Here is a 24288-nt window from a genome sequence, read left to right on the forward strand (position 1 = left end):
ATCTGGGGGGGGGGGAACACTCTCTCGTGGGCGGCGGTACTGGCACAGGGACCCTCATATTACGACGGTGTAATATGAGTTGTGGTTCAGTGTCTCCCCAAAAAAAATGAGGAAGTCTGGTGGAAGAGGCCGTGGGCGGGGGTTGCCAGCTGGTACTGATGGTGCTGGTGGTGTTGAATCTCATGGTAATGGCAAAAGCACAGTAGCACCTAAGGCTGGAGGTGTTCAGCCTGCGTCATTGTCTGGCTACACAAGGCCTCGAAGGCTCCCTTCCCTGGGAGTAGGAAAACAGCTTTTAAAGCCGGAGAAGCAGGAAAAAGTGTTGTCTTTCCTTGCTGACTCACCCTCTAGCTCTTTCGCCTCCTCTTCCCAAAGTTCGAAATGTAAGAGCAGCCAGTCGTCAGTGGATGCTCCCGGTCAGGAAAAAGACGTTTCCTTGTGTCCTTCTCCCAAACCAAAAGTGAAGGATGCAGCAGGCGACACTACAGGTTACTCCATGAAGCTCTTTACACATACCGTGCCTGGGTTCGAAAGGGAAATTGTACACTGCCAATTACAAGAAGAATAGGACATGGAGTGCACTGATGCATAGCCACAGCTAGATTGTGATGCTGTTCCATTGACTGTGATCACTACATTGCCCTCGCAGTTTACTGAGCCAGAATGTGACCCTGATGAGACTCTGGTGCCCTGTCCCGAACGCTATAGCACCTTACACGGTGACACTGAGGAAGGTGCACATGACATTGAGGAGGAGGTGATAGATGACCCAGTTGTTGACCCAGATTGGCAGCCATTGGGGGAAGAGGGTGCCGCTGCCACTAGCTCAGAAGCGGAGGAGGATGATCCGCATCAGCCATCTTCATTGCAACAGCTGTCATCTGGCAGGCCCGTATCAGGCCAAAAATGTTTGCGAAAAACAAACACAGTGTTAGGAGAGCGTGGTCATTCGGTGAAAGTAGCACAGCGCACAATGCCTGAAAAGGTTTTCGATAGTAGGAAGAGTGTAGCGTAGCAATTTTTTCACCAAGATCAGAATGATCAGTCAAAAGTTATCTGTAAGAAATGCTCCAAGACCTTTAGCAGAGAGAAGAATCTTCAAAATGTAAATACAACGTGCATGCTTAGACCTTTAAACACCATGCACTTGCAAGCCTGGACTAACTACGAAACGTCCCGTACCGTTGGTTCACCTGCTCGGAGTGAAGGTAGTCAGCAATGCTACATTGCTTCCCTCACTGTAAGCCCACCGGTTAGGACACCACCACCAGCAAATGTGGAGGTATCGTCGTAAGGCCAAAGCAGTCAGGGAATCACAAGGTTATTGGTAGGAAAGACTCTATGTTGGGCAACAACAAGAATACCATAACAAACTCTCTCTCAATCCGCCATGTCCACCACCACCACCACCGCTAGTTCCGCCATATGCAGCTCTCCAGTCCAGCTCACCCTACAAGAGACTCTCGTTAGGAAAAGAAAGTACTCATCCTCTCATCCGCGTACACAGGATTTGAATGCCCACATTGCTATACTAATCTCATTACAGATGATGCCCTACCGTTTGGTTGAAAGCGAAGCTTTCAAAGACCTGATGGCCCACGCAGTACCACGCTATGATCTACCCAGTTGACATTTCTTTGCGAGAAAAGCCATCCCAGCCCTCCACCAGCATGTCAAAGACCGCATTGTCCATGCCTTGAGGCAATCAGTCAGTGGAAAGGTGCACCTCACAACAGATGCATGGACCAGTAGGCATGGCCAGGGACGTTACATGTCCATCACGGCGCACTGGGTTAATGTGTAGGATGCAGGGTCCACAGGGGGCAACCATAGTGCGACAGTTCAGCCTATCCCACAGTCTCAGGAAAAAGTTGGCATACGGCGTTCGCAACTCCTCCTCCTCCTCCAGAAGCGAAAGCTCGTGCACAGAGCGCAATCGCCCTACCACTCCATCCGCAGCTGCCAGTGTTGCACACGGGGTGTCCCATTATCGAACAGCTAGCGGTAAGCGTCAGCAGGCTGTGTTGCAAATGAAGTGTTTGGGCGACAACAGACACACCGCGGAAGTACTGGTGGAGTACTTGCAGCAACAAACTCAGTCATGACTGGGCAGTGTACATCTTGAGGCAGGCAAGGTATTCAGTGATAACGGAAGGAATTTTATGGCTGCCATAGCCCTTTCAGAACTGAAACACATACCTTGCCTGGCTCACACCTTTAACCTGGTGGTGCAGGGCTTCCTCAAAAATTATCCAGAGTTACCAGCCCTGCTCCTGAAGGTGCGAAGACTTTGCTCGCACATCCGCCGGGTGCCCATACACTCCAGCCGTATGCTGAATCATCAGCGATCGCTGAATCTTTCCCAGCACCACCTAATAATCGACGTTGCAACAAGGTGGAACTCCACACTGCACATGATTCAGAGGCTGTGCGAACAGAGGCGTGCTGTTATAATTTTGTGGGAGGATACACGGGCAGGCACTTGGATGGCAGACATGGAGTTGTCTGGTGTGCAGTGGTCGACGCCATCATAAGCATTAACATCCCACTTATGCGTCTGCTGATGCAAAGTTTGATGCACATTAAGGAGCAGGCGTCTGCAGCCGAGGAGGAGGGAAGCCTTGATAACAGTCAGCCATTGTCTGCTCAGGGAACTGTACAGGATGAATTGGCGGACGAAGAGGATGAGGAGGAGGATGATGGGGATGAATATGTATGGGAGGAGGATGATTCTCAGGTGGCAATAGAAACTGGTGGCATTGCAAGGTCTGGTACAGGTTTATTGCGGGACACTTGTGATGTTGATTTGCAAGAAAGTGGGCCTCAACCCAGCAGAAACAGTTAATTCACACCTGGAACATTGGCCCACATGGCTGAGTATGCCTTGCGTAACCTAAAAAGGGACCCCCACATTTTTTAAATGATGACCGATGACGACAACCGGTTGGCCTGCCTCCTGGATACAAGATATAAAGGAAAACTGCAAAATATCATGCCACATGAGAACCTAGGTCAAATATTGGCTACCAAACAAGCAACTCTTGTAGACCGTTTGGTTCAGGCATTCCCAGCACACAGCGCCGGTGATGGTTCTCACACGAGCTGCAGGGGGCAACATGGCAGAGGTGCTAGAGGTGCAGAAATCCGAAGTGGCGTTGGACAGAGGGGTTTTACGACAAGGTTGTGGAATGATTTCGCAATGACCGCTGACACGACAGGGACAGCTGCATCGATTCAAAGTGACAGGAGACAGCATTTGTGCAGTATGGTTACAAACTACTTTTCCGCCCTTATCGATGTTCTCCCTCTCAGGTCATTCCCCTTTGATTACTGGGCATCTAAACTAGACACCTGGCCTGAATTGCCAGAATATGGATTACAGAACCTCGATTGCCCTGCTGTCAGTGTGCTTTCAGAAAGAGTGTTCAGTGCTGCTGGTTCAATACTGACCGAAAAAAGGACACGTCTGGCTACCAAAAATGTTGATGATCTAACCTTCATTTAATTTAACCAATCATGGATTTCACATTCTTTTGCCCCACCTTCCCCTGCTGACACGTAGCTTGCCTGAAAGATGACTTGCTTTTGGGGGGAGACACAGAACCCCCAACTCTGGCCCTGTGGTATAACACAACACTATGAACGTGGAAGAAAGTGTCTGCCTGATATACGACGCACTAGCAGTACAGAAGAATATACACTGTGTGCGAATTTGAATCTCCATTTTTGGGGGGGAGACACTGAACCCTAACTCTGGCCCTGTGGGATAACACAACACTATGAACGTGGCAGAAAGTGTCTGCCTGATATACGACGCACTAGCAGTACAGCAGAATATAAACTGTGTGAGAATTACTATCTCACTTTTGGGGGGAGACACTGAACCCTAAGGCTACGTTCACATTAGCGTTACGCTAATGTGCGTCGCTGTTGCGTCGGCGACGCAGCGGTGACGCAGCGGCGACGCGCCCCTATGTTTAACATAGGGGACGCGTGCGTTTTTTTGTTAGCGTTTTTCGACATGTGCGTCGTTTTCGACGCTAGCGTCGGACGCACGAAAATGCAACAAGTTGCATTTTTCGTGCGTCCGATTTTCGTCAAAAAACGACGCACGCGTCGCAAAACGCAGCGTTTTTGCGCTCGTTTTTGGTGCGTCGCGCGTTGCGTCGCCGTTGCGTCGCCGACGCACCGGCGCGCAACGCTAATGTGAACGTAGCCTAACTCTGGCCCAGTGGGATAACACAACACTATGAATGTGGCAGAAAGTGTCTGCCTGATATACGACGCACTAGCAGTACAGCTGAATATACACTGTGTGAGAATTTTAATCTCCCTTTTTTTGGGGGGGAGACACAGAAGCACAACTCTGGCCCAGTGGTATAACAGTAAACTATGAACGTGCCAGAAAGTGGCTGCCTGATATATACGACACACTAGCAGTACAGCAGAATATACACTGTGTGCGAATTTTAATCTCCTTTTTTTGGGGGGGAGACACAGAAGCACAACTCTGGCCCAGTGGTATAACAGTAAACTATGAACGTGGCAGAAAGTGGCTGCCTGATATATATGACACACTAGCAGAACAGCAGAATATACACTGTGTGCGAATTTTAATCTCCCTTTTTTTGGGGGGAGACACAGAACCACAACTCTGGCCCAGTGGTATAACAGTAAACTATGAACGTGCCAGAAAGTGGCTGCCTGATATATATGACACACTAGCAGAACAGCAGAATATACACTGTGTGCGAATTTTAATCTCCCTTTTTTTGGGGGGGAGACACAGAACCACAACTCTGGCCCAGTGGTATAACAGTAAACTATGAACGTGCCAGAAAGTGGCTGCCTGATATATACGACACACTAGCAGTACAGCTGAATATACACTGTGTGCTAATTTTAATCTCCCTTTTTTTGGGGGGGAGACACAGAAGCACAACTCTGGCCCAGTGGTATAACAGTAAACTATGAATGTGCCAGAAAGTGGCTGCCTGATATATACGACACACTAGCAGTACAGCAGAATATACACTGTGTGCGAATTTTAATCTCCTTTTTTTGGGGGGGAGACACAGAAGCACAACTCTGGCCCAGTGGTATAACAGTAAACTATGAACGTGGCAGAAAGTGGCTGCCTGATATATATGACACACTAGCAGAACAGCAGAATATACACTGTGTGCGAATTTTAATCTCACTTTTTTTGGGGGGGAGACACAGAACCACAACTCTGGCCCAGTGGTTAAAAGTGTGGATTACAGTAGAATTAAAACCTGAATTGAACCTGAAGGGAACTGAAGGTAACTGGCCACAGTCTTTGAAAAGAATGTTTCTGTTTGTTTTCACTTTCACCCCTATAATCCTTCACTTTCTGCTACCTCCCCTGATCCCTACACCTAGTAAGGAACTGTTCATCTCCTCTTCAATCCTCCCCATCCACCTCACCTCCTCCTCCAAACTGTTCCTTAACATACAATCCTCTGTCTCCAAGCACAGACAGCCCCCTCACGCCCTCTCCTGCTCCCACCTGCTAACACTTTCTCTGCTCCTTCTTACTGCTGGTGATATCTCTCCAAATCCTGGTCCTCCTCACCATATTCCCACAATCATTTCTACCTCCCATCCACGCTCTAGCACAAACTTCCGTAACCTCTCTAACCTTATACCCATTCACCCAGCCCCCGCTTCCCCAGTCCCACTAACGGGAGCTCTGTGGAACGCTCGCTCTGTCTGCAACAAGCTCTCCTACATCCATGATCTCTTTGTTACTACCAAACTTTCCTTCCTCGCCATCACCGAAACCTGGCTCACCCCCTCTGACTCAGTCTCCCCTGCTGCACTCTCTTACGGTGGCTTCCACCTTTCCCACACACCCCGCCCCAGCAGCAAACATGGCGGAGGAGTTGGTTTTCTCCTGTCAGATAACTGCTCCTTCACCCCAATCCCACTGCCACCCTCTGTTACCCTCCCTTCCTTTGAGGTGCACTCTATGCGCATCTATTCCCCCACCAACCTCCAACTGGCTGTCATTTACCGCCCCCCAGGGCCAGCCACCATCTTCTTTGACCACTTCACCACCTGGCTACTTCATTTCCTTTCTGCGGACATCACCACTATCATCATGGGCGACTTCAACATACCCATTGACACTTCCCTCTCAGCTGCCACTAAACTTCTATCTCTCACTTCCTCCTTCAGCCTCACTCAATGGTCTTCTGCAGCCACTCACAAAGACGGTCACACACTGGACCTCATCTTCACCCGCCTCTGCTCTCTATCTAACCTCTCTAACTCACCTCTTCCACTCTCTGACCACAACTTTCTCACATTCTCATCTCTCTCCACTCCATGTCTACACTCCCCACAAACTTTCACACCCTCGCAGAAATATTAAACATCTTGACCTACATTCATTCTCTGAATCCCTCCTCCCCCTCACAGGCATAAGTTCCATACACAATGCGGATGACGCTGCTGCTCTATATAATACCACAATAGCTGTAGCTTTGGAATCTGCTGCCCCACTTACACATACCAAAGCTCGCAAAATCAACAGACAGCCCTGGCACACCAGCCTGACCAAAGAACTTAGGCGAGCTTCCAGAGCTGCTGAGCGCAGATGGAAAAGATCCCACTCTAACGAGCACTTCATCGCATTCAAACAGTCCCTCACTACTTTCAAGACCACACTTGCCACAGCTAAACAAACCTACTTCTCATCTCTCATATCCTCCCTCTCTCACAACCCTAAACAGTTATTCAACACCTTCAATTCTCTCCTCCGTCCCCCAGCACCTCCTCCCTCCCCACTTAGCTCTGCTGAAGACTTTGCCTCATTTTTCAAGCAGAAGATTGATAGCATTAGAGACAGTTTTGGTCAACAACCCCCAGAGCTCTTTCTCCCGATTTCACAGCCCTCCACCTCCAAAACCAACTTCTCCACCATTACAGAAGATCAACTCTCCACTCTACTCTCAAGATCACATCTCACCACCTGTGCACTTGACCCGCTCCCATCCCACCTCATCCCAAACCTCACCACAATCTTCATCCCAACCCTAACCCATCTCTTCAACTTATCTCTAACAACTGGTGTTTTCCCCTCAAGCTTTAAACATGCATCCATCACACCTATCCTCAAAAAGCCTCCTCTTGACCCATCCTCTGTATCTAGCTATCGCCCTATATCACTTCTCCCCTATGCCTCCAAACTACTGGAACAACACGTCTACCTTGAACTGTCCTCCCATCTCTCTTCCTGCTCCCTCTTTGACCGCCTACAATCTGGCTTCCGGTCACACCATTCCACCGAAACTGCCCTAACTAAAGTCACCAATGACCTCTTAACCGCCAAGAGCAAGCGACACTACTCTGTCCTCCTCCTCCTCGACCTGTCGGCTGCCTTTGACACAGTGGACCATTCCCTATTATTACAAACCCTCTCATCCCTTGGCATCGCAGACTTGGCCCTATCCTGGATCTCATCATACCTAACAGACCGGACATTCAGTGTCCCCCACTCACACACCACCTCCTCACCTCGCCCTCTATCTGTCGGAGTCCCACAAGGTTCAGTCCTTGGGCCCTTGCTCTTCTCCATTTACACCTTTGGCCTGGGACAGCTCATAGAATCTCATGGCTTTCAGTATCACCTCTATGCTGACGACACACAGATCTACATCTCTGGACCAGATATCACCTCCCTTCTAACCAGAATCCCTCAATGTCTGTCCACTATTTCATCCTTCTTCTCCGCTAGATTTTTGAAACTTAACATGGACAAAACAGAATTCATCATCTTTCCCCCATCTCACGTGATCCCCCCAACGAACCTATCCATTACAGTAAATGGCTGCCCACTCTCCCCAGTCCCACAAGCTCGCTGCCTCGGGGTAATCCTTGACGCTGATCTCTCCTTCAAACCACATATCCAAGCCCTTTCCACTTCCTGCCGACTGCAACTCAAAAATATTTCACGAATCCGTTCATTCCTCAACCATGAATCTGCAAAAACCCTAGTCCATGCCCTCATCATCTCTCGCCTTGACTACTGCAACCTCCTGCTCTGTGGCCTCCCCGCTAACACTCTCGCACCCCTCCAATCTATTCTAAACTCTGCTGCCCGACTAATCCACCTGTCCCCCCGCTATTCCCCGGCCTCTCCCCTCTGTCAATCCCTTCACTGGCTCCCCATTGCCCAGAGACTCCACTACAAAACCCTAACCATGACGTACAAAGCCATCCACAACCTGTCTCCTCCATACATCTGTGACCTCGTCTCCCGGTACTTACCTACCCGCAACCTCCGATCCTCACAAGATCTCCTACTCTACTCCCCTCTTATCTCCTCTTCCCACAATCGTATACAAGATTTCTCTCGCGTATCACCCCTACTCTGGAACCCTCTACCACAACACATCAGACTCTCGCCTACCATCGAAACCTTCAAAAAGAACCTGAAGACCCACCTCTTCAGACAAGCCTACAACCTGCAGCTACCACCGATCGACCAAACCGCTGCATGACCATCTCTACCCTCACCTACTGTATTCTCACCCATCCCTTGTAGATTGTGAGCCCTCGCGGGCAGGGTCCTCATTCCTCCTGTACCAGTTATGACTTGTATTGTTTAAGATTATTGTACTTGTTTTCATTATGTATACCCCTCCTCACATGTAAAGCGCCGTGGAATAAATGGCACTATAACAATAAATAATAATAATAAATAATAAACTATGAACGTTCCAGAAAGTGGCTGCCTGATATATATGACACACTAGCAGAACAGCAGAATATACACTGTGTGCGAATTTTAATCTCCCTTTTTTTTGGGGGGGGGAGACACAGAAGCACAACTCTGGCCCAGTGGTATAACAGTAAACTATGAACGTGCCAGAAAGTGGCTGCCTGATATATATGACACACTAGCAGTACAGCAGAATATACACTGTGTGCGAATTTTAATCTCCCTTTTTTTTGGGAGGGGAGACACAGAACCACAACTCTGGCCCAGTGGTATAACACAACACTATGAACGTGCCAGAAAGTGGCTGGAATTATTATTTAAAAAAAAAATAACAAGCTCTCTACAATGAGCTCAGGACAAGTATGGCAGCAATAAAAAGGACTGCTTAACACAAAAATGTGGACAAATAAACAAGAGAACTGTGCAGAAAGGAGCAACAGGAATTTTGCTTTAAAAAAAGCATTTGGTTTGCACAGCACCGTGCACACAGCTATGCAGCTGCTGCACTAAAATACGACCTCCACTGTCCCTGCACAAAAAGGTGGTGTGGGACAGTGAAAATCGCTCCAGCACAAGCGGTTTGGGGGTTTATATTTCCTCCCTAACTCTGTCCCTGCTTCTGACTAACTGCAGCAACACCTCTCCCTATGCTCAGATCGGCAGAAGTAAGATGGCGGTCGGCGTGCACGCCCCTTTATACCCCCTGTGACGCCACAGACAGCAAGCCAATCACTGCCATGCCCTTCTCAAAGATGGTGGGGACCGAGACCTATGTCATCACGCTGCCCACACTCTGCGTCGTCCTTCATTGGATGAAAAACGGCGGTGACAGCGTCATATGAAAAGCGACTTTGGTGCTCTGATCGTGTACCGCATGGCCGATCCCACTGTAGGATCGGTTCGGGTTTCATGAAACCCGACTTTGCCTAAAAGTCACCGATTTATGAAAATGACCGATCCGTTTCGCTCAACCCTAGTAATAATTAGTGATAAGCAAGTGTACTCGTTGCTTGGGCTTTCCCCGAGCACGCTCGGGTGGTCTCCGAGTATTTGTTAGTGCTCGGAGATTTAGTTTTTATTGCCTCAGCTGCATGATTTATGGCTGATAGACAGGCTGAATACATGTGAGGAATGCCTGTATGTTAGGGAATTTCCACATGTATTCAGGCTGTCCAGCAGCCGTAAATCATGCAGCTGAGGCGATAAAAACTCCGGAGAGGCTGTCGCTGGACGCTGCTCCCAGGACCCAGAGGAGGCGCAGGAGATCCTCCGGGGACCCTCTAGGCCGGGCGCCAATCAGATCTTGCGCCGGCAGGCCCCGGACTGGGAGGAATTCAATCACCAGGCTGGGATCGGCGGTGGCGTCTAGGCCTGCAACACGCGCCAGTATGGGGGCGGAGCCAATGCGCGCCAGGCCTTCTGGGAGAGCTGACGTCACGGGGGGGTCAAAAATACTAGCCGGACGGCCGGCCTCTGCACAACAGAGGGACACTTCATTGCGAGGAGATGAGGCAGCAGTGGGCGGCATCCATTTGGGTTTGGAGGTGCCAGCTCATTCTGTGTTTGCAGCAAGGGGCTCTCCTGCACCTGGTGGGACACGGATGACATCTTCTCCCCTGTTGCCGGGGGTTTCGGACAGCAGGCCGTGCGCTGCGGGTCCACCAGCGCAGGCACAGCTTGCTGGTGCATTGCATCAGGTGGGATCTTCTTCCCTTCTGGATTATCTTCCTGGGACGTCAGGAGCATCTGGGACACCAGGGTCCTGTTTGGGGCCTCTGGATGGCACAGTGAGCGGAAACAGTGCATTGGATGGTCGTCTGGATTCCCCTTTTCCGGCTGGAGGGATCACAGACCCCTTGTAGCCCGTTGATTATGACTCTGTGTTTTGTTCGTCTCCACAGAATTTATTATCCCCGGTTTTAAGGGATAGTCAGAGGGTTGAGATAGGCCCCAGTGGGGGGGGTTGGGGGTACTGAGGATCTGGTTAGCGGGATTGTAAGGGTGGTTTTGGATAATGTACAGGATTTGCTTACCCATCTGGAAAGGGGAGTTGCAGCACCCGGACATTTATCTGCTTGTGTGGGTCGGCAAGCTGGAGGTTGTGTTTGGCCGAATAGGTCGCTTGAGGGGTTGGGTAGGCTTTCTCTTCCAGTCTCAGTGTCGGTGAACACTGAGAAGGAAAAGGAGTGTATAATCCATTTAGATGACAGAGCACATGGGGAATTTTATGTGTGCTTCGAGGGTCCGTTGGGGGCACACCCTAAAAAGGAAGTCCGGGAAAAAATCTGGAAGGATGAATATGTTGAGATTTTTTCTCTGCTTCCTTTGGATAAATTTAATTTAAACACAGGAAAGAAGGATGACTGTAAGAAGGAGTAGGAGGAGAAGCGAAGGTGGCAATTGATCCCTCAAACTTTTGTGAACTGGTTACAGGCTTTTGTCACTCTGCCAAACGTAATTGGGGAGAAGGCTCCAGAGAATTTCTCTCCCCTATTTTGTTACATGGACTCTATTGGGGAGGCCAATAGGTCTTATGGGGGTCAAGCTTGGCTCCGTTATGATGAGCAATTCTGGCAGAGGAAGGCGATAAGGCCTGCAATTAGGTGGGATTAAAAAAGATATAGACCTGTGACTGAGGATTATGGCAGCCAAAATATCGGGTAATTCGTCTCAGGGGTGGGCCGGTCCTGCCGACCATGCCAGCAGTCAGCCAAGCACCACAAGGGCTGACGGTAAAAAATTGGGATTCTTCTGGCAGTTCAATGATAGCCAGTGCAAGTTCGGAGTGAATTGTAAGTTTAAACACCTCTGCTCCCATTGCAATGGCTCTTCACATGGGGCTGCCAGATGCTTAAAGAAAGGAAAGCCTAGAGCAGGGGGCATTAATTCTCAAGGGGGAGACTCCAGTGAGGTTGGAAAGGATGGTCCCCTTTCTAAGTAGATACCCTGACAGGGAGAAAGCGGCATTGTTGTTACTTGGCTTTAAAGTTGGTTTTACGATCCCCCCCTACTTTTGTTATCCCCCGGGTCCTTAAGAACCTCCAATCGGCTGAAATTTATGGGGCTCCAGTTTCAGAGAAATTGGGTAAGGAGGTCGCTTTGAGACGTATGGCAGGTCCGTTTAGTTGTCCCTCAAACTTTTGTGAACTGGTTACAGGCTTTTGCCATTCTGCCAAACGTAATTGGGGAGAAGGCTCCGGAGAATTCCTCTCCCCTATTTTGTTACATGGACTCTATTGGAGAGGCCCATAGGTCTTATGGGGGTCAAGCTTGGCTCCGTTATGATGAGCAATAGATATCCTGACAGGGAGAAAGTGGCATTGTTGTTACTAGGCTTTAAAGTTGGTTTTACGATCCCCCTACTTTTGTTATCCCCCGGGTCCTTAAGAACCTCCAATCTGCTGAATTTTATGGGGCTCCAGTTTCAGAGAAATTGGGTAAGGAGGTCGCTTTGAGACGTATGGCAGGTCCGTTTAGTTGTCCTCCGTTTAAGGATCTTGTAGTTTCACCCTTGGGGGTGTTGCCCATGAAGGAACCGAATAGGTTTCCGCTCATTCATCATCTGTCTTACGCCCGGGGCATGTCGGTGAACACTGGAATTGATTCAGAGCTCTGCTCCATGGTTTACACTTCCTTTGATGAGGCAGTTCGGTTGGTAAAAAAATGTGATAAAGGGGCTTTGTTGGTGAAGACGGACATTGAGTCTGCTTTTTGTTTATTGCAGGTGCATCTGGATAGCTCTAAGTTGTTGAGCTGTTTTTGGAAAGGGGAATTTTTCATAGATCGGTGCTTGCCTATGGGCTGTTCATTGTCTTGTGCGTATTTTGTGGCTTTCAGTTCTTTTCTGGAATGGGTGGTTTGGGATGTTTCTGGTCTTGACTCTGTGATCCATTATCTGGATGATTTTTTGTGTGTTGGCCCGGGCGGGTCACCGTGTTGTCAGACACTTTTGAGGACATTGGAGTGGGTTGTGGGGCGTTTCGGAGTGCCGCTGGCCCCTGGTAAGATGGAGGGTCCATCTACTTGTTTACGTTTTTTGGGTATTGTTATTGACACTGTTGAATGGGAATTTCGCTTGCTTGAGCAAAAAAAGTGATCGATTCAAGGAAGGAGGCTGCTAGGGCGCGATGTTTGAGGAAATTGTCTCTGTGTGATCTGCAGTCGCTTTTAGGAAAGCTGAATTTTGCGTGTCAGATTATCCCGATGGGGCGAGTTTTTTCGTGGAGGTTAGCTAGTGCAACTGCTGGCGTTTCTGCTTCTCATCACTTTATTCGGCTTTCTGCTGAACACAGAGAGGATTTGGCAATTTGGAATTAATTTTTGGAGAAGTACAATGGTTGTTAAATGCTCATGGAGGAGACAGTGGATAATGGGGTTTTGGATTTGTTCACAGATGCGTCTGGGGGAATTGGTTTTGGAGCATATTTCAGGAGTCAGTGGTGTGCGGTACGTTGGCCAGAATCTTGGTTTTCTTCGGGTTTGGTCAGGAATATTGCATTGTTTGAGATTTTTCCGATTTTGGTGGCTGTTCATTTGTGGAAGGAGGATTTTCAGGATAGGAGCGTGCGTTTCAATTGTGACAATATGGAGGTGGTGTGTGCCATTAACAGCCTTACGGCATTGTCGCCTCTGGTGGTGCAAGTGCTTCGTCAACTGGTTCTGGTTTGCTTGTCTTTGAACTCCTATGTGACGGCGTCTCATGTGCCAGGAGTCAAAAATGCCATCGCTGATTCTCCGAGTCCTTTTTATCCAGGTTCCAGTTTACTGCTATATTTAGAAAGGATGTGCGCAGGTTGGGTTTGGACGAATCTCGTTTTGTGCCTCATTCATTTCGTATTGGGGTGGTAACGTAGGCGGCATTAGAGGGGCTCGGAGCCGCAGCGGTACAGTGGATCGGGAGATGGCAGTCGAGGTGTTACTGTGGGTATGTAAGGCCAGAGGGGGCGGTTCTGAGCCTTAGTTTGTGACAGTTTTTGTTTAACTGTCTTTCCCACCCTTTTTTGGATCCTTAGAGCTTTGATTTTTCTTTGCTTGTTTTTTCCCGGTTCCACCCCATTGCTTGTGTGGATTTTCGGCCATTCATATGTCCATTGGGGAGCTTTGCGAGCTGATGTGAGGAAAGAAGGTAGACAGCTTGGCTTTCCCAAGAGTGTGGTGGTCATTAGGTGGCTCGGCTTCCGGGGGATGTCTTGGCATCGGGTGTTGCGTGAAATTCATGGCAGCGCACAGTTCGACAGGGCCACAGACATTTTGGTGTTGCATGTGGGTGGCAACGATTTGAGGGTCCGGCCCTTCAGGGAGTTAGTGAAGGATTTCAAGCATGACTTGTTGCGCAAGTGGTTGTCATACTCCGGGATTACCACTGTGTGGTCTGAGATTGTGCTGCAGCTATGTTGGCGGAATGCGAGGTCGGTGGCAAAAATTAACAAAGCCAGGATTAAGGTAAATAGGGCAGTGTCTGCATTTGTTTCAAAGAATGGGGGTGTGGCTGTGAGGCATTTTGAGTTGGAAAAAGGGGTGTCCGATTTTTGGTTGGCTGATGGCGTTCATTTGAATGGTGTGGGCAGTGACAATTGGGAAATGGTTTACAGGAGGGCAATGAAAGGGCCATAGCTGTGCGCTGTGGTGGGGCCTCGGACCTTTAAGGTGTTCAAAGGCCCACGTTGTGGAGGTTGGGGGGAGTCCTTGAAGTTAGTTGGAAATTGGTATAGGGGATCCATGGGCATATGGTTTCCTCCTTTTTGGCATTTAATATGTTTTGGATCTGGTGAAATGGGGTGGGGAAGTTCGCAAGGTTGTTGGATCCCCAGAATGTTTGAGTGAACATTGGAACCCTTGTAGTTATGGTGCTCCCAAGCCAGTGGGGTAACGGCTAGGAGTAAAATTGGGGGCTGTTTTGTGTTCACTTTATACATTTGTTAATCACCAGATTTTGGGAGCTTCAAGGACTCCTCACAGCATTTAATGTTATTTTATTATTTAATGTTTTTCTGTTTGTTGTTTTAAATAAAGGCTGCTGTGGCCATAATTATTCCAAAAGAATTTGGTGTCTTCGTCTTATGTTAGATGGTTTATGTTCGGGAGGGTTGGTGACAAGGTGGGGATTCGATAGGTGGTTACCCTCGGGAGACTTCTCCAATACCAGTGTCAATGCAGATCTCCTCTAGAGCACTTTTTAAGTGGGAGAACTTGCACAATTGGTGTGTTACGCTCACGCCCTGACTGATGGGCATGAGCCAAGGGGGTTTGTGGCCCCACTGTGACACAAACCAGACTAGCCTGGAAGGGGCGTGACTATAACAGCTGCCTTGGTCTTCTCTGGAGCCTCTGATGGGGAGGACAAACTTGTGCGGCAGGCAGCTGCCAGGTGCTACTCCAGGGTGGGGTCTGGCTGTGGCTGCTGATCCCACTTGGAGAACAGGAGCACTAGGACAGGTGCGGCATCAGGCAGGACTAACAGATGAGCACGGATGAAACTCAGATGAGTAAGCTGGCATGAGACACAGGGCTGCCAGAGACAGGGCTGGCAGGTACAGTCGAGACACAGGGCTGGCAGGTACAGCAGAGACACAGGGCTGGCAGGTACTGCAGAGATACTGGGCTGGCAGGTATGGCTGAGACACAGGGCTGGCAGGTACGGCAGAGACACAGGGCTGGCAGGCACGGCAGAGACACAGGGCTGGCAGGCACGGCTGAGACACAGGGCAGGCAGGCACGGCTGAGACACAGGGCACATTGGTGTGGTGCATGAAGGAACAGGTAGGGACCTGTTCACACAGGAGGTGCAGGTACGGATATCAAGTATTAAGAAACAGGTTGGGACCTGTTCACACAGGAGGTGCAGGTACGGAAACAAGCAGGAAGGAATGAAGTATCAAGGAACAGGTTGGGACCTGTTCACACAGGAGATGCAGGTACGGAAACAAGCCGGAAGGAGAGGAGTAAGAAGGAACAGGTTGGGACCTGTTCACACAGGAAGAGAACCGCAAGGCTGTGGATAGGAGAGGTAGAGCAGCAAGAGATAGAGCAGCAACAGAAGCTAAGCACTAAGGAGAGCGGAACCGCAAGGAATGCGGAGAGGAGCTGCAGCAAGAGATTTCTGCAGCAGCAGAAGCTAAGCAGAGCGGAACTGCAACGAATGTGGAGAGGAGCTACAGCAAGAGATTTCAGCAGCAGCAGGAGCGGAGCAGAGTAGAACGGAGCAGAACCGCAGGAGTGGGGAGCAGAGGTAAAGCTGCAAGAGAGCAGAGCACAGGCAAAGTCACAAAGGTACAGACCAGGCAGAGCCGCAAGTGTGCGGAGCATAAGCCAACAGAGAGGACACAAGGAAAGACACATCAGGGAGAGAAGCCACAAACAAGGAGACAGAGGTAGGACAAAGTTCAGAAAAGGTAATGGTACAAGAACAAAAACACAGGGACTAGGATATTCTGCCTCCTGGAGGGCGGACAACAAGATCAAGTCAAAGCAAGGACACAGACACAGAGACCAGGATATACAGCCTCCTGGAGGGCAGACAGACAAAATCGAGGCAAGGCAAGGAGAAATGCCTCCAGAGGAGGAACACAGAGCAAGGCCTGGCAGCTCAGAAGATAAAAACTAACTGAGTTTAGACATTGCACAGGCCCCTCCACAGGGTGGAGCTGCCCTAAATACTGGAGGCCTCTTGGTAATTGGTCAGGAGCACATTAGACAGGTGCACCCTGATTCTATAAGAACCAGAGAGTTCTGGTGTCACCCCCCTATGCACACAGCCAGGAAGCATGCAGAGAGCAGGCAGAAAGCAAGAGACAGCATGGAGCCGGCAGCAGACAGAGACCACAACATGACCTGGAGCAGTGGGTAAGATGGTGTGTGAGAGATGAGATGCCATCAGAGTTATTACATGGTGGCTGACTAAATAGTTTTTTTCCCCACTGTAATTCAAACACGTTTTATCACTAATTCTCAGACAAGTTTTTTACAAAGGCTAATGACAAAAGTTAACAATAATATTATAGAATTGTGGAAGTGTCAAATTTCGTTGTGCTGAAGAGGAATATAGTAGGACCACTAATGTGCTATGTACTGGCGGACAAGACAGAAGAAGGCCTCAGTGCAAAAACAGTATATGGGCTCTTTGAATCTCATTACAATGCACAATTCCACCTGCTTTGAAGATGCAGGTGGTGCCCTTACCTCTTGGGCCCATGTGCAGCTGCACAGGTTGCACCAATAACATGTCTGTCCCTAGTGCTATGTATTTTTAAAGTACCGTAACTAATTTTGTGGAGGAGAGGAGGTGTCTGATTTACAAGTATTTAAAAATGTTTTAGTAGGACTTAGGAATTTGGAGTTGAAATTCTGAAAAGTTAATAATTGGCCATTATCACGCCTTTGTGTTCCCACAAGGAGAGGAAAAAGCTTGGGATCAAAAATAATTGCACAAAAGGGGGAAATATTATAATATTATCTGTATTATTTTTTGTTTCATCCATAGCTGCTTTCCATGATTTCATAGTAGCAGCAAATGTGGGATGAGGAGGACTTGGTAGGGAAGCTTGTGAAAGGTAAGCCCATAGTCACGTCGTTAATGGAGCAGAAGAGACTATTGATCAATTGCTGGCCAGCTAATATGCAGTGAGTTCTCTATACAGTCTTCACTTGCTTTATTATTGTAGAATAATAGTAATTAGGGGGGCTTTTATTACAAAATTTCAATGTTTTGTTCACAAAGTCATTTACTTATCATTGTCTTGTGATATGCTGGAAAAAATATTGCCCATCAACCATATTGCTAGATCACTGGGAGAAGCTGGTCTTTGTTTGTTTAGATGTAATTCTGCATTCTGCAGTGTTCTTAGGAAAAACAGTAGGTCCAACCCCTTAAATGAAAAGCAGCCCCACACATGAATGGTCTCTGGATGGTTTGTTGTAGGCATGACACAGGACTTCTGGTGGCACTCCCCTTTTTTACTATGAACAATTATTCTTGCAGATGTCCCAGTCTGAAGAGGGCTTCATCAGAGAATATAACTTTACCCCACTTCTCCAGAGTCCAATCTGTGACCTTCTTGCAGAAGGTTGCACTGTTCTTGATGTTTTTCTTGGAGAGAAGCAGCTTCTTTGCTGCCATTCTTGACACCAGACCATCCTCCTACAGCCTTTGTGTCACTGTTTGTGCAGATGCATTGATACCTGCCTGCTGCTATTTCTGAGCAAGCTCTGCATTGATGTGCATTGATACCTGCCTGCTGCTATTCCTGAGCAAGCTCTGCGTTGATGTGCATTGATACCTGCCTGCTGCTATTCCTGAGCAAGCTCTGCGTTGATGTGCATTGATACCTGCCTGCTGCTATTCCTGAGCAAGCTCTGCGTTGATGTGCATTGATACCTGCCTGCTGCTATTCCTGAGCAAGCTCTGCGTTGATGTGCATTGATACCTGCCTGCTGCTATTCCTAAGCAAGCTCTGCGTTGATGTGCATTGATACCTGCCTGCTGCTATTCCTGAGCAAGCTCTGCGTTGATGTGTAATCGATCCCAAAGCTGCATCCTTTTCTGGAGTCCTGGCACTTGCTGGACTTTCTTAGGCACCCTAAAGTTTTCTTCACAAAATTAAATCTCTCTTTAAAGTTCTCGATGATACAATAAATGGTTTACTTAGGCTCCTTGCTTGTAAAGTCCATTTGATGTGAAGGAACCTGTAACTGCGTATGTTTACTTGGGGATAACCATGAGTTACAGCACCAGCTCCCTTTTAAAGCAACCAGTCTGCTCTTATAATTCAGTCAGCATGACATAGTGACATCAGCTGCCTTGTCCTTGTTAACTCTTTCTTCTGAGTTAATGAGAAGATCACTGAAATTATATAAACAAGCTATTTTGTAGCAAGGATTGAAATTCCATGGAAATTAGTTTTTGTAATGAAGTTAATTTTCATGACAAGGAATAACTTAGCAATTTTCAGAATTCATCTGATCATTGTTCATGACAATCCAGTTAATACACATTCTAAAAACTAAAAGCAGAATACTGTCTGAAAGCCAGAATTTGTGTCAGTCTCAAATTCTGGCCATGACTGTATACTATAATTTTCTAAAAAAAAGTCACAATATTTTCTTCAAAAGAATATTCCAATTTTCTTACACTGAAATAGACTAGGGAAACTCAATGTAATGCGTTGTTTCTTTATTTTTCTGTACAGTGATATAAATAAATATATATAAGAATATAAATGTTATCAAGTTAACAAGTCTGTGAAACAATACAGTTGGCATGGACCATAGCAGTTAAGCAATAGCAACCGAGGGATGGACAGACAGTAATGAGGTATTCTTATCTCCAAGATCCTATTCCAATATGTAATAGGTGTAATAATAATAATATTAGCAAATACCTTCAGTTAGAGCTGTAGTATAGTTCTTCTGATTCGCTACTTCGCTTACCATGTGCAGGACATTGCAGTAGCTTAGGTGTCCATGGTTATGACAACTCGTATAATAACAGTTCGCCATTTGCTATTGGTCGTAACCATGGATACCTAAGCCTATGTAATGTCCTGCATATGGAAAGCGATGTAGAGAATCTGAAGAACTATACTACATTTCTAATAGGCGTTATTTGCTAATATTATTTTTACACCTACTACATATTGGGATAGGATGTTGGAGATGGGAATACCCCTTTAAGTAATCCTAAACAGGTGTAACAACTTCCAATAATTACAAAAACAATGAAACTAGCTGGTTATAAAAAAGAATGTAAATTTAAAACATTTTACAATACACGTGGACACAAAAATGTGGCACACATTTCTGGCACAAAGTAAGCCAACTACCAAGTGCTTAGACTAAACAGTCTTAAAATAAGGCAGATTTATCACACAGTAGGAACCACTGCATGTGGTGCATTTTAACACTCTATAGTGTGCACTCTCTAAAAATTAGACAGTTTTTACAGATATGTCCCATTATGATGTTGGCAGAACCATCCGTAATTTTGGAGATATGCCAACATTTATGCATAGACAGCTTACAGGGAATATGTTAGTAAGATCAGCGCACCCCCACAATCTGTGTGTGGGCATTCAGATCTTAGAAATGTAAATTTTTATCTTCTATCTGTTGCTGCTTTCCCAAGTAATTAGCATTTTCAGTCCTATGCAAATTAAGTGGTAAATGCTGTGGGAGTGACAGAGCACTTAACGTTGCTCAATCTCCCCAGGTTGTTTCTCCGCTTAGCACCAGCCACTTTGGCTTGATTGATAATGCACTGTCTGATTGACTTCAATGGTGCCTGATGACACTTAGGCAGTGAGCTATCAATCAAGCTGATGAGGATGGTGCTAAATGGGGAAACAACCTTGAGAGGTTCCTCAAGTGCTCTGTCATGAACAGCACACATAATGCCTCATTTGCAAATTAAAGAAAATGCTAATTTGAGAAGGCAGCAACAGATAAAAGTTATAAAGGTGTAGATAGATTTATATTTCAAAGCCCTGCTTGTCCATATATATGGTTTGGGGAAGTTGATCTTACTGATAAATTCTCATTAAGACACTTTGGCAGAAAATAACACTTCTCAGTAACAATACTGGTTTATAAGATGATATATATACAGTCATGGCCAAAAGTATTGACACCCCTGCAATTCTGTCAGATTATACTCATTTTCTTCATTTAATTTGTCTTAAATTAAAAAAACACAAAAGAGAATGAAGCAAAAAGCAAAACATTGATCATTTCATACAAAACTCCAAAAATGGGCCAGACAAAAGTATTGGCAACCTCAGCCTAATACTTGGTTGCACAACCTTTAGCCAAAATAACTGCGACCAACCACTTCCGGTAATCATCAATGAGTTTCTTACAATGCTCTGCTGGAATTTTAGACCATTCTTCTTTGGCAAACTGCTCCAGGTCCCTGATATTTGAAGGGTGCCTTCTCCAAACTGCCATTTTAGATCTCTCCATTGCTGGACACCTTAGAAGTCTCCAGTGCGTTCTCTCAAACCATTTTCTAGTGTTTTTTCAAGTGTGTTTTGGGTCATTGTCCTGCTGGAAGACCCATGACCTCTGAGGGAGACCCAGCTTTCTCACACTGGACCCTACATTATGCTGCAAAATTTGTTGGTAGTCTTCAGACTTCATAATGCCATGCACACGGTCAAGCAGTCCAGTGCCAGAGGCAGCAAAGCAACCCCAAAACATCAGGGAACCTCCGCCATGTTTGACTGTAGGGACCGTGTTCTTTTCTTTGAATGCCTCTTTTTTTCTCCTGAAAAAACTCTATGTTGATGCCTTTGCCTAAAAAGCTCTACCTTTGTCTCATCTGACCAGAGAACATTCTTCCAAAATGTTTTAAGCTTTTTCAGGTAAGTTTTGGCAAACTTCAGCCAGGCTTTTTTATGTCTCGGGGTAAGAAGTGGGGTCTTCCTGGGTCTCCTACCATACAGTCCCTTTTTATTCAGACGCCGACGGATAGTACGGGTTGACACTGTTGTACCCTCGGACTGCAGGGCAGCTTAAACTTGTTTGGATGTTAGTCGAGGTTCTTCATCCAACATCCTCACAATCTTGCGTTGAAATCTCTTGTCAATTTTTCTTTTCCGTCCACGTCTAGGGAGGTTAGACACAGTGCCATGGGCTTCAAACTTCTTGATGACACTGCGCACGGTAGACACAGGAATATTCAGGTCTTTGGAGATGGACTTGTAGCCTTGAGATTGCTCATGCTTCCTCACAATTTGGTTTCTCAAGTCCTCAGACAGTTCTTTGGTCTTCTTTCTTTTCTCCATGCTCAATGTGGTGCACACAAGGACACAGGACACAGGTTGAGTCAACTTTAATCCATGTCAACTAGCTGCAAGTGTGATTTAGTTATTGCCAACACCTGTTAGGTGCCACAGGTAAGTTACAAGTGCTGTTATTACACAAATTAGAGAAGCATCACATGATTGTTCGAACAGTGCCAATACTTTTGTCCACCCCCTTTTTTATGTTTGGTGTGGAATTATATCCAATTTGGCTTTAGAACAATTTTTTTCGTGTTTTTTTCATTTAAGATAAATTAAATGAAGATAATACCAAATAATTTGTGTTTGCAATCATTTTCAGGAAGAAAATGAGTATTATCTGACAGAATTGCAGGGGTGTCAATACTTTTGGCCATGACTGTATAGAAAAGCACCAAGTACAGTAAAGACAAAGATGTCAAATTGCACATGCTAGTCTACAGTGAACCAGAATGTTAGTAGAAACAATTCAGTGAGAACAGAAACATCAGTCTGGCTGGGAGATTTATTACAATTACCAAGGCCCTGGGCATTGGTATTTTGGTGTAAAGAAATTCAGTATTATTTTTTACTTGATTTCTGATATGAAGTATACATACTTAGGCTACGTTCACATTTGCGTTGTGCGATGTTGCGTCGGCGATACAACGCACAACGCAAACAAAAACGCACGCTAAAACGCATAGTTTTGCGACGCATGCGTCCTCTTTTGCCGAATTTTGGACACAAAAAAAATGCATCTTGCTGCATCCTCTGCGCCCTAACGCTTGCGGCAAAAAAACCGCATGCATCGCAAAACGCATGCAAACGCATGTCCATGTGCCCCCATGTTAAATATAGGGGCGCATGGCGCATGCGTCGCCGCGGCTGTGCCCGACGCAGCCCGGCAGAACGCAAATGTGAACGTAACCTTAGAGCTCAATTCATTAAAATGGAATTCATCAGCAGATTTTAGCCACATAATCTGAGAGCACCAAAATGTAATGACAGAGACCCTGATTCAAGAGGTGTATCTCTTACTCCAGCTGATAGACAAGGGAATTACTGATTTATCAGCAGTAGATTATCACTAGATGACTTATAACCTGGCTACTATGTAATCCTCCATATTAATGAATAATCCCACCCACACCCCTGATTGGAATTATTCTGCCTACCCACAGTGCACCCAGCTGACAATCAGTGATGTGGGCAGGGTGGTACAGAGCTCAGCATTGAGAACCAGTAGATCTCAGCAGATAAAACAGTGATTTTATAAAAAATACAATATGCAGCCCAATAAGTGGCACATTTCTGGAATCAGGGTCTCTGGCCCGCCATCATGCTGCTCTGAGATGGATTAGTAAAAACCTAGTGACTCATTCTCTTTAAGATGTAACGCTGTGCATGTAACTGGCACTCTGCTCTGCCAGAAATGTTACTCCAGTCAAGGACTGGAATACATTTCTGGCTGAAATAAAGCTTAATGAACTTGCCAGGTAGACATCTCCATGACCCATCCTACCCTACCTGAGCTCACCTTGGCATAGGTGGTTGGGATTGATGTAAAACCACCAAAAGTCACAAAACTTTTGAACAACTTGAGGTTGCACAAAAATTTAGAGACATTTCTGGGTGTTTTACGCTAGATTTCTAGGATAAACTCCTTAATGAATTAGACCCATAGTTACAATATTGACCATTGAAGAGAAGAATATTGACCAATCACGCTTTGTAATAAACTAATGTAACATAAGAATGGATGACACTAGACATTTACAATTTACTAGTGCAGATGTGTGTACACAGTGTTCTGTGCTTCGGGGGCCAGCTACGTGTCTTTTTTATTATTTAAGGATAAAGGACAGACTATGATCAGGTTCCTTATGGCTTTTGAGGTGGTTAACAGCTGAAGGAGTAATTACTGATTTTTATTTAATCCCTTATTATTTGCTCTCTACAAACTGCATAAACACTCCATCACATTGACACAAGTATTAGCACCCTTCGAGGGTGTTAAAAATCACCCATACAATTTTAACATAAAGCTTGAAATATCGACCATTTGTTCACAAGCAGAAGAGTTTTCAAGTACATTTTCGACACAGAGAAATGGGACTATCAGACTGTTTTTAATCCTTGCAGGTTGCGTAAAAGGCAGCTCTGGTACGGATGTGATCTCGGAGGCTCCTGACCTCATCTTCCATGCCTTGCAACTCAGATACTTTGGTCATCACAGACTGCTGGCCCTTCCGAAGCTCACCTTCAATTTCTGAAAAAAAAAAGGAAATAATCTAAGATAATGGCAAAGCAACATTTTAGGGTTGAACTAACAGCATCATGGATTTCTTGTTAATCCCATCGACACATTTTCTTCAGCCAAATCTCAAAATTTTCTTCCAGTAATGAGAATTTGTAATGCCTACTGTGGTGTGCCAACTAATAAGAAAAAAGGCTATCTGAGAGAAGAATATTGGTCAGTAACTGTTTTATCTGAAAGTAAGGATACGTTCACATTTGCATTGTTGGGCGCAGCGTCGGCGACGCAACCCACAATGCAGCGTTTTGTGACGCATGCGTTGTCATAAGATAGTAAAGATCAGGAAATTCTGCGCAGGGAAAACGCTACAAGTAGCGTCGTCTGCGCCCTGTCTTGTGCGTCAAAATGACGCATGCGTCGTAAAACGCATTACAACACATAACGGCGCATGTCCATGCGCCCCCCATGTTAAAGATAGGGGCGCATGACGCATGCGTCGGTATCCGTCGACGACGCTGCGCCCAACA

The 24288-nt window shown here is 46.5% G+C and overlaps 1 protein-coding gene across 2 annotated transcripts in view; it reads right to left on the bottom strand.

Annotated features, from left to right (window-relative positions):
• Positions 1–18902: 18902 nt before the first annotated feature.
• LAMB3 (laminin subunit beta 3) overlaps positions 18903–24288 on the bottom strand; it is a 97877-nt gene continuing 92491 nt past the window's right edge. For both annotated transcript variants that reach the window (XM_069756305.1, XM_069756307.1), the window contains one exon: positions 18903–23773. In XM_069756305.1, coding sequence (XP_069612406.1) covers positions 23634–23773 — 140 coding nt within the window. In that variant the 3' untranslated portion in view covers positions 18903–23633. The remainder of the gene's footprint in view (positions 23774–24288) is intronic.

This window comes from Ranitomeya imitator, chromosome 3 (genome assembly GCF_032444005.1).
Source record: "Ranitomeya imitator isolate aRanImi1 chromosome 3, aRanImi1.pri, whole genome shotgun sequence".
NCBI classification, from domain to species: domain Eukaryota; kingdom Metazoa; phylum Chordata; class Amphibia; order Anura; family Dendrobatidae; genus Ranitomeya; species Ranitomeya imitator.